At 33.3% G+C, this 10,841-nt stretch overlaps 2 protein-coding genes across 2 annotated transcripts; both read right to left on the bottom strand.

The window, feature by feature from the left end:
* Positions 1-356: 356 nt before the first annotated feature.
* Positions 357-4,204, bottom strand: LOC133783066 (uncharacterized). Its single transcript, XM_062222598.1, has 9 exons — positions 3,988-4,204; positions 3,776-3,897; positions 3,337-3,437; positions 2,956-3,151; positions 2,749-2,841; positions 2,029-2,088; positions 1,791-1,865; positions 1,503-1,583; positions 357-1,023 (listed from the first exon to the last, which is right to left on the bottom strand). Exons 1-9 carry the CDS (start codon positions 4,079-4,081, stop codon positions 646-648), a joined length of 1,200 nt encoding a protein of 399 aa, XP_062078582.1. The 5' UTR covers positions 4,082-4,204; the 3' UTR covers positions 357-645.
* A 785-nt stretch (positions 4,205-4,989) lies between these two features.
* Positions 4,990-10,129, bottom strand: LOC133783065 (preprotein translocase subunit SCY1, chloroplastic). The gene is made up of 8 exons (XM_062222597.1): positions 9,863-10,129; positions 8,664-8,818; positions 8,193-8,578; positions 7,578-7,877; positions 7,366-7,455; positions 6,756-6,879; positions 5,833-5,996; positions 4,990-5,408 (listed from the first exon to the last, which is right to left on the bottom strand). Exons 1-8 carry the CDS (start codon positions 10,042-10,044, stop codon positions 5,178-5,180), a joined length of 1,632 nt encoding a protein of 543 aa, XP_062078581.1. The 5' UTR covers positions 10,045-10,129; the 3' UTR covers positions 4,990-5,177.
* Positions 10,130-10,841: the final 712 nt, after the last annotated feature.

Genomic DNA, 10,841 nt, shown 5'->3' with positions numbered 1-10,841 from the left:
TATTTTATCATTGAACAAGATTGTTTGCAAAAATTTCAATAAACAAATCTACTTATAAAAAAAACCATAAATATTATTAAGCAAATTTAGGTCTTATTATAGTTCATACTTACTATGTTTGAGTGAGGTGTAATCTAATGTTCATTACCAATACCATTCCTCACCATACAAAGCTACTTTTACAAATAAAAATACCATAGTATTAGTAGTCATTCATATTCCAATTTTTTATGAGTGTACAATTGCCATAATTATATCATATAAGCTAAATTTTCAATACTCATGATTGTTCATGACACAGAATTTGATGTTTTACCTGATAGAAATCATTAAATATATATATATATATATATATATATATATAAAAGATCAGATTGATATAACCATTCAACTGTCAATTATAACTACCACAGAACAAAATATGCAAATGGCTCTTTCCATTTTACTATTCTGCTCAGTAGTTGGACTTTCACCATACAATCATTGAGTATGGAAGTGACTTTAGTTTCCAAATAGAAAAAACTTGAAAGTTTTTATGAAGTATGCATTTTTTTTTCTTTTCCTTCTTTCAATTTTTTTGTCTTCCTAAACTCCACTATTGTAACAAAAAAAAAAAAGAGAAATCCAACAAGAGATATTGGTGGGTTAGCTTAACTTGTCTCTCCATGTGAGGTAATTAGAGCGGTTTTGGTTGCTTTTAGAGATGGCTGGTGATGGTGAGACTTTCTCCACGGTGACATTGCCGTTGGGATCGATTCTGTATGAAACATTCAATCCTTCCAAGATCAAGTGATAAATTACATCCTCAGAAGAAAGTGGAGCCTGTTCACTTCCATGGTTATGAGCTGTTTCATCTTTATGATCCTCGGAATCAGAAGGACTTTCCAATGGTTCATCATTTTCTGTTCTAATAAAAGAATTGTGAGGCCGATTGCGTTGAGCCACTGATCGAATATCCCATGACAGAACTTGCCTTATCAAGCTTTGAAACTCATCTGGCGAAGCATAGAGTGAATTCTTGCCCTAGAACAAACCATATAAACGTTCAATCGATAGAATAAAGATTGAAATCAAATGTAAATTAGTGCTTTCTAAAGTTTGGTCATAAAGTTCTTTTCCACATGTTCTTAATTTACTGTAACAGACAGGAAAAATATAGACTTTATAAGAGATGTTAGGAAGAATATGTGAAGATCAAGTGTTTGTAATCAATTTTCAGGTCCAAATCAGATTAAACTGCCTCAACTTGTCGGTTATTAAGTCAGGAAGTAATGAGTAGAAGCTTCAAACTACCACGAGTTATTACTCTTAAACAATACAAATATGACATTCTACCAAGAATACAATATGGCTTTAGGAAAAAAAGAAGAAATCGAATAAGGGTATGCAAACTTGACTATTTATAATAAACAGAATTGTGAGTTTTCTCACAATTTACAGAACCTTCCAAATCAAACAAAAGTCACAGTGACCAATTAGCAAGTATGTATTAGATTACATACCGATTTTTCCCAGCAATCAGAAAGTGTGGAACTGAAGCCCTCGGCAAAGCTAACAGAAGCTGCTACTAATAAATTCTCCCCCTGTGCAAGCCAGGAAATATAATTACCGAGAAAGTTATGTGTACGCTAATAAATCGTTTGAACTTTGTAACAGTAGACACTGAATAATAATAATAAAAAAAAGCAGCACTTAGGCAGAAACATGTAGCTATACTTCACAGGAATATCAATAGACTTGTAAACGTTCTAACTAAAGTTATAATAGGCTCAAAAACAATAAGGTCATACCATCAACCACTCAGGCAGACTTGTGTCTTGGACGCTATCACAGAAGGGAAGATAAGGTTTGATATCAAGTACCGGCTGTTGACAAAATTAAAACAAGATGAGTCATGAGTGATGTCATAAATTATATATGAGCTCTGTGGAAAACATTCAGTTGGCAAACAAAACCACAAAAAGCAGAGGAGTTCAGGCATATTCAGCTACTAGCTAGAGCTAGTACATATTAAATTTGAAAACTTACTGTGCCATCAACCAGATCCACACCAGAGAGGAGCATCATATGCTCTCCCACTGCCTCAACCTAAAAGAACAGGGTCAAATTTTGTTTTATTCATCATATTCCTTCTGAAGAGACATAGTTCACTCAAACTAATAGAGGGGAAGGGACTTCACATGCTGAATCAGTAATCAAATAGTAAGCCTTTGTATAAAAAATGAGCAATTGGATTTAACAACTTCAAAATAAAAAATTTAATTCACTCAGGTTGATTCAAATTTCATCAACTCAGTTAGACCAAGAGTTAAGAAATGGCTAAAAGCTTACACTCCCTTCTTTAGTAAATTGTTTTTTTTTCCTTTGAAGAAAACATAATAAATAAATGAGAAATAGATGGTAGTTACTCATTTTGTTAAATTACCTGTGGTTTGAACCCCATTACACGCAATACACATACCCAACCACTTAAGCTAGACTCAAGTGGTCCTTCTATAGTAATTTTTAATGACCTTTTTGAATCATTGTTTTTAACATAGATGTTAAACGGCTTAAGATTTTCATGTGGATGATTTAATTGTAGAAAAAATGAGTATGAAAGGAAATGCAATAAGTATTTGAGGTTTATGTGAGCTTTCAAAAGTTAAATGATCAATCACTCCAAAATCAAGTTGAAGAAGAGTCTGGGGAACAAATGCTTACTTCTTTTCACACACAAGATCTAAGCGAGGTTGTAGCTGAGTTTACCTTTGCAACAGTGAGCCCAATAGGACATGGACGATGTGGTGATCGAGTCGCAAATACTCCCATCTTTCCACCTTTCAACCTTGGCACCCTCACCTATTGATTTTGCCAGCCTTTTATACAAGTTTAATGATAATAAATAAATAAGAAGATAAAAAGATTGTAGTCTTGGTGTACACTATACAATAGCAATAACCACAAGAGACACACCTTAGCCTTGAACTTTGACTTAGATGGATGCTTCCAAAGCTTATCCAAATCAGTATTTAAATGAAAAACATATAAAATCCAGCAATGAGAATAGTCCCCAAGACCCTCGAGGGATGCCGGAGGAACCCGAGACGAATCAAAGACCAAGCATGCCCTGGCGAGAGGAACAAGTAAAGGTTGCCTTGGTGTTCCATTCCTGTAAAATTAAAAATCAATTTCTATAACAAGACACTTAAAACACAAAATCTTAACAGTGCATGATTGGACAAAAACAGTAACTCTGGCACGAACGAAAATATACTGCAAATGATGCTGAATGGATGGTAGAAGACTACTAAAGATACTAGAAATCACTACTAAATTTTTTGTCATCTAAATCACCTGGTAGAAAAGCATGATTGGATGGTACCAATTGGTGTCATGGGATAAGAAGTCAGCTCAGTATTCTCAAGCTTTGGTTGAGCTAGAGTGTTCCTCAGAGCCTACAAGTGTTAATAAAATCAGCTAATTACGAAGCTAAAAAAAATCACAAAAGCATCATTACGATTATAAGCTGTGACATTGCTAATTCAGCAATAATATGATTCCAAATAGAGAAGCACTAAAACAATATTCAATTTTTCTTTTTTTTACTAAATTCCAAAACTCAGACAATTTACACTTAATTTTTTTTCCTCATATATAGAAGCGTGATTCTTCATATAAGATATTCAAAGAAAGCCGTAAAGATCAATCATTTCTTTTACATACTCAAAAACCCAAATGAAAAAAATAACCAAATTCATTCAACAATGCAAATTCAGAGTAAATAAAAAAACACCTGCTGAGCTCGAATTCGGCCTTGTCTCTCGGCTGCACAGTTATCCAAGGAGGAGTTGAGAGAGTTCTGAAGCTCACGAATCTTGGTTTCCAAAAGCCTCGACTTTCTCTTCCACAGAATCACTAACAACAACACCACTTAAATTAATGAGAGAGAAATAGATATATGTTTGAATAGGTGAACGGAAATGGGAAAAGAATGAGGATAGCAACCAGAGAAAGCAGTGGTGGAAGCAGAGAGAGCAGCAATGGCTAAGGCTAAGTAAGCAGAAACCCATTTGGAATCTGTTCCAATCGCCATAGCCATGGTGTGCTCTTCTGTGTGTCCGTACTGTTACACGACACTTCCGAAGCGCGCGTAGTAATACACAACACGAACACTTGTTACTCCGAATCCCAAGTCAATTTGACCTAAAGCTCGTTTAGCCGCGCACGCCCAAATATTTGTAAAGTTTCAATTTTTATTCTCCTGTTTGGAATATGATAAATTATTTAAAATAGAACCTAAACCCCCGATTTTAATCAATATTTTTCAACTAAAATCATAAATAATTTACTAAACTAATAATTTAGAACAAAAATATAATTATTCTACTTAAAAACTGTGTTGTTATATTCAATTTTTTCTTTATTAAAATTAAATTTAGGTTCTATTTTAACTATTTTACAAAATATAAGGTCCAAAAAATAATTTGTCAAAATACAGAGTCTAAACAAATAATAAAACAAAACAGAAAGTCCAAAAAGATATAAATCATTTGATAAATATTACAACATCATTTCTGAGTATAATTTTAGTGAAATTTATTTTTTAATATTATCCAAATATTTCTATTTTAATTACATAATATATTAAAAACAAAGAAATATTTAAAGAAAATGAATAATAATAATATGTGCAAACAAATTGTGTATTCAATTTTTACACATAATGACATAATATGTCTTTTAACATAGTGAATCCTAATCAAACAAATATAATTGGCTAAAAAAATATTATGTCTTAGATGAATGACATTTCATTTCTTTTAAAACCAACAAAATTCAGTTTGTCAATTGACCATATTTGTCTTTATCATGTTATTTAAGGTTGAAACCAACCTTATAGACATAAAAATCAGCTACAAATTTCATAAATACCAACTTCTGGTATTGTAATTTGTTTTTTTTTCCCTCAAAAATTGCATAACAAGTAACTAAAAGAAGGAATGAATCTATGTACAAAACCCAAATTAATCTGAATGCCAAAAAAATTATAACATTCAAGAATTACAAGACTAGCTCAAACATGACATATAGATATCATATGTGTATTCATCTATGTGAAAAAACCCTCATCTTTGAGAGCCACATCCCATTAAATATTTCATACAGAGATGTACAACTACAACCAACCAGCTCTTCTATGGACCAAACTTGTTAGAGTCATAAAACTCTATGTTCTTGTATTTCTGGGATATGATCTCTGCTTGAACTTTTCTTGCGGTATCTGTTGCGCAACCAACAAGAATGAGAACCGAGGTGCCTGCAAATCCCCGGAATGCAGTCAGGTGAGTGACTTGTTCCACTACTGCAGGACCTGCGGCCAGGACTGCCAGAAAGCCTGAACCGAGCACTGATATCCGGCTTAGGACCTGTAACAAGAGAACCATAAAAGCCAAAGTTTAATCAGACTCAAAAGCAGTGTATACAGGAAGATGAAAACAGCAGATAAGCATTACAACAAAAGTTATTGAAGAATAAACCCTTAAACCCAGTTATGCTTTTGTTCATCAAACTATAAGTTCTCCAAATTATGTTTCTTGAAAGGAAAAAATAAGAAGCAGATTACTTGGTTTAACACAATGGAGAGGCACACACATGTACTATGCTTTTCTTGATTTATGTAAAGAAAGAATTTTGAAGGAGTTTATCGACAATTCAATGCGTTGTTTAGACACTAAAGGCTAATTTTATAAACTTTTACATCACAATAAAGTCAATTGATTAAATTCCTGGATCAGTAAATGCAAGAGTCACAGATGTCAATTATTACGAATTACGAAGGCATAGATTTACCGTTTTAAGAAAGGCAGCTGTACTCTTCCCCGGTCGTACAAGTGGAATCGATGCACCTTGGCGCTTCAACTGTTCACTAACATCATCAGGGTCCAACTGTAGGAAAGTGTAGTAGTAGTTGAAGAAGGCTATTAATAGGATGTTGGTAGGAAGATAGAGAGAACCTACAAAGAGTTTTCAAGATAGTTTAAGACCGTTAGATATTTTAACTTAAGTTATAACAAAAGAAACTAAAAAAATCTATTAAATGCAAGCAAATCATGTATGGGATGGTTTCCCTGAAATTTATTCAATCTATATTTTCTCCTTGCTATGAATGCTAATCTATATTCCACACTGCAGAAATTACAGAGTGGAATCACTAGCAATTACTATTCCTCACAAGTGAAAATACGCAAATTCAACTGCTAAAATCTAGTGCCAATATTAAAGACTGGAAAAGAAGAAGTCTAAGCATGATAACCATAAACTTTTCTTCAATTCTAGTGAAATAAACATATCTAAATGGTTTGTATATGCGCCAGAAGCTTACATACAACAATGTAAATTAGATGCTTTTGGAAAAATACACATTTTAATATCATTGTGCAAAATGAAATTCTTTTGATATTTCTTGACAGAGTAGCCTTCCAAACACACTCAACTCCCTGTCAAGAAGACTACTTTGCAAAGAATTATTAAAAAAAAGCCATTTTACAAAATGACACTAAAAAAAAGTATATTTTCACAAATTACTAGTTTTTTAATGCATCAGAGGCTTATGAAAATGATATTGAAAATTGTAGTTGTGTTTAAGAAATGATCATACGTATTGAATTCAAGATAATAGTTAGGCCAGAAATAAAAACGTTTATCAAGCTTCTTGTGCTAGTCAACTGCTAATTATACTATAGCAAATAAAAATGAGAAATTATGAACCTTACCCCCAGGATTTAAAGTCAGTGCAGCATTCTTTAATGCTGATAAACCAGTGAAGCGTGCTATTGTACCAGGAAGTGCTAAAGATGATGTGGAAAAAATAATTGGCATCACACCAGAACTGTTTACCTGCATTCATAAAGTATTTTATTTAATGTGACAGTTTTTTTTGTTGTTAAGTACATCAAAATTATAATTGCAAGTCTCCTATGGCATAGCTGCATAAGCCAAAACCAAAAAGAGATAAATTGTGTCGATCGTAGTGTAACAAAATATAATAATACTTCATAAAAAATAATAACAGAACTAGGAAGGACATCCAGGATTCCAACAAATTAACAAAAAGCTATCAACTTGGAAGTTAATTTGTTTAGAAAGGTGAAAGTCACAGTTGTGATGATTGTAAACTCAAATAAGTTGGGAAAACAACAATGAGATGCAACACTAAAAATGTATTTCTAAAGATGTTTGGAGAGCTTCTCGGTTTATAAGGTTTAAGTGTGACTGAAGTTAGAAAAATTGCAACCACTTCCAAGCATATTCTTACTAGCGTCAATCACAAATAACCATCTGAACCTTATCTTCATCAAAGAAGTAAGAAATTGGAATTCATACCTTAAAGGGTAGATAAGCAGATCTTTCAAGCCCTCCACTTCTACTGGTGTATCTTGAGGCATAGTTAATTGGAATTTTCCTCTCTGCTTCCTGAAACCCTTTATTAAATTATTTTGAATATATTTATTCGCTCAACAAAGAAGTTTTTCAGTACTAGTAGCAATTGATCTTAGCCTACAGGTTGAGAAAAGGGTGATACAACTAATACATACCTGAACATATACAATTCCAAACACTAATAGAAAGAAGGAGACAAAGATGGTGGCAAGTCCAGCATAATTTCCATCCTGCAAAGCCTGTGCAATAGTTCTACCAAAAGATGCTGGCAAATAGGAAATAATGCTTGTGAATATTAAAAGTGATGTGCCATTTCCAAGTTTTAGGTCTGAGATTCTCTCCCCAATGAATGTTGTTAGTACTGAACCAAGTGTCAATAATGTAACAGATGATAGGACCCACTCCGTACTGAAGTCATTCACATAAGGACGAAGGAAGAACACTTGACCAATGGCCTGCCATGAAAATCACAAACCGATTAGTGATAACACGAGCGGATCACTCACAAAAAAATATATATATCTATCAGCATGTCCACTAGTTGGCTCTGCCATATATGCTATGCCACTTCCAATTTCACCATTTTAAACTATGTTCCCATCAATAGCAATGAAATCATACCAATATGGATATATAGTGATGGGTATTTAAAGCATGATTCTTTACATTCCTTAAAATCTTAGTAACATAATCTTATATAAATATATTTTGTCGAGATGGTAGAGTAAAGTGGTAAAAATGCATTGAATGTTGTTGGTTGAGATCCTAACCTGTACTACAGCAAAGCCAACTGAAGCGTATCGAGTATACTGAAGAATTTTCTTTCTTCCTGCTTCCCCTTCTTTTTTCTGAAGATCCTGTAATTTTGGATAAATTTGTGCAAGAAGTTGGAACACAATTTGTGCATTGATGAACGGAACAATGCCGAGTGAACATATCCCGAGTCTACCAATGCCACCTCCAGAAAAAGTATCTAGAGTGCCCAATAAACTGTTCTGATCCAAATTTCCTACAAAAGCTTCCCTATTAACCCCACCAAGAGGTATATATATACCAAGTCGAGACAGGGCCAAATACCCTAAAAGCATGAGAAACTTCCCCGGCAATGGGCCTTTGAAGAAGTCACCAAAATCAATGGAACTATCCTCCATTGCAGCTGTCAAGATCAAGGTATATTGATCACCTATAAAAGCAAACAAAAAGGGTCCACTTTGAAAAACTTAGAGATCAACTAAGCAAACCTGCCACTCCTCGGGCTGAGGGCTTCTCATTTTTTGTACCAGAAGTACTCTCAAATGTTTGTGACACCAGGCCAACAAAGCCTTCCCAAGCTGCATTTAAACCAGAAGATGCATCTGGATTGATACCCAAGGGATCAAAAACTGCGCCTTCAGAGCTGAAAAGTCATTACAATCAGCAAAAGAGATGAATGTAACTGTGATTTAATAATTTCTAAGAAATATAATAATTGAAGTTTTAATTTTTCTTATTCTGCTATGAATGAAGTACTGAAGAGGATGAAGTGTTAATTAAACAATGTGTATAAGATCTTTATTATTTATTCAATATTTTTTAAAAGAAGTTTCGAAAGTCCAAATTTCTAAACAATGAACTGAACTAATTCTTCAAAGAGTAAAAGTTAAAGGAACTTATTACAAATTCTATTTGCTATAAATCAGCAAAAGAAAATAGAAATTGAGACTTTGGCTGGTAAGATTAATAGATTAATAGAAGAATGAAGAATGATTATCATTGTCTTATACACCTAAACTGAACAAGAATGGAGAAAATCTGTGTTTAGTTATTGTGAATCCACTCATTGCCGGAGTACGCCTTCGGCAGCCTACAATAGTATTCCAATTATCCATGCCACTGCAAATTGAATCAATCAATAAGCATAATAATCTATGTGTGTTTTCAACGCATAACCTTCACATTATCTGTCATCTTTCTGGTATTGGCTTAGGGTTTAGGTTTAACACAAACAAGCTTCCAATAAAACAAACTTAAAAAACATCTACAGCAACATTGGGTGGCAATGGCACATTGTATTCTACAACACATCTTGCTCTGCATCACTATTCACCAAAACCTATTTCAGTATACCATTTCCAAGTCTCCAAACGACTTGGGTAATCACCAAATCAGCTCCTAAGTTCAATCAAAACTCACCCATTACTCTCAATTACTCAAAAACCTCACTTTGTCAAACATTTCCCTTCTATACACATCAATAGGATATCATACAACAAGAAAAATGTAATCTTCTTCACTAGGGAAAACTATACTGTTGTTTCTTTATACAATACAAACATTAAAAAGACCCAAAACCCAACTGGAGAAAACTAAAAACAAATCCAATCTTGGAAAGCTAAATTCCAGAAAAGATGGCAACAAATCTAAACAATGAAGAGAAAGGTGAAAAGGGTAAGCGCCAAACCTGTTGGATTGAAGGCCAAAGCTCCATGAATTGGTGTTGTAAGGTTTTCTCTGAACATTCAAGCTGGCTCGGCATAGTGAGGAAGTTCTTAGTCTGAGAGAGGGCTTAGAAATCAGATTATTAGGAGATAAGGAGTGGCAGAGTGGAGAGGAAGAAGAAGCTTCTCTGACCGTTATCAACATAATTATCTTCCTTTGCTACTTACTATCTCTTCTCTACTCTCTGCTTTGGACTTTTTGTGGAAACCGTTTCCTTAGCTCCACAGCTTCGGTAGCTCTTCCTGTACGGAAAATAAACTCTGTTTATATGTGTTTGATAAGATTTTGCCACGTCATCACATAGTATGGTATATATATATAGGCCATAAATATATATATTTTTAAAGTTTAAAAATGAGTTATTTAAAAGAAAAAAAAATTATACTTTATGAGAAAAAAAAATTACAAGAACAAATTGGATAAATTTCAATTATATGTTAAAATGATATATATTGGAGATAAATTCATATATTTTTTTAAAGTGAAAATACAAAAATATGCCACAATGAACTTGTTTAATTTAGTTATACCTGAATCAATTATTTTTTTTTTAATTAAAGAATTTTCGTTAGGTTTAATTTATATAATTTTAAAGTTCAAGAATGTTAATTTTTTCTAGAATGATTTAATACTAGCAATAATATTTTTTTTAATAGTGTTATTCATGTTTTCACCAAGTGATACGTGACAATCTCCGAGAGTAGTTAGGTTATCCGAGAGGGTTTAGTAATCTATATTAAGCTCACTTGCTACTCAGAAGATAGGCTGCCTCCCGTAAAATCTCTTGCTCTTTTTATGCTTTTCTTTGAAGTTTTGTTTAATTGAGTTGATAGCGAAAAATGCACAACATTTTGGTGCTTTCATTGAGAGCTTGAAGAAAGCTTTGCAGAGTCGACAATGGTGACCATTAGAAGAAACGTTCCAGACGACATCGTGCCTCC

The sequence above is a fragment of the Humulus lupulus genome, chromosome 6 (assembly GCF_963169125.1).
Source record: "Humulus lupulus chromosome 6, drHumLupu1.1, whole genome shotgun sequence".
Lineage (NCBI taxonomy): Eukaryota > Viridiplantae > Streptophyta > Magnoliopsida > Rosales > Cannabaceae > Humulus > Humulus lupulus.
Note: the sequence above shows the minus strand (reverse complement) of the source record. Positions and strands in the feature narration are given on the sequence as shown.

What these genes read in the sequence shown, in the direction of transcription:
- LOC133783065 (XM_062222597.1), bottom strand. Translation starts at nt 10,044, where the DNA reads ATGTTGATAACGGTCAGAGAAGCTTCTTCTTCCTCTCCACTCTGCCAC. An exon ending in TTTGGCCTTCAATCCAACAG is followed by an intron (nt 8,819 to 9,862) that starts GTTTGGCGCTTA and finishes ATGACTTTTCAG; the next exon opens with CTCTGAAGGCGCAGTTTTTG. An exon ending in CTCAGCCCGAGGAGTGGCAG is followed by an intron (nt 8,579 to 8,663) that starts GTTTGCTTAGTT and finishes TGATCTTGACAG; the next exon opens with CTGCAATGGAGGATAGTTCC.
- LOC133783066 (XM_062222598.1), bottom strand. Translation starts at nt 4,081, where the DNA reads ATGGCTATGGCGATTGGAACAGATTCCAAATGGGTTTCTGCTTACTTA. An exon ending in TTCCACCACTGCTTTCTCTG is followed by an intron (nt 3,898 to 3,987) that starts GTTGCTATCCTC and finishes TGTTGTTGTTAG; the next exon opens with TGATTCTGTGGAAGAGAAAG. An exon ending in TGGATCTGGTTGATGGCACA is followed by an intron (nt 1,866 to 2,028) that starts GTAAGTTTTCAA and finishes TTTTGTCAACAG; the next exon opens with CCGGTACTTGATATCAAACC.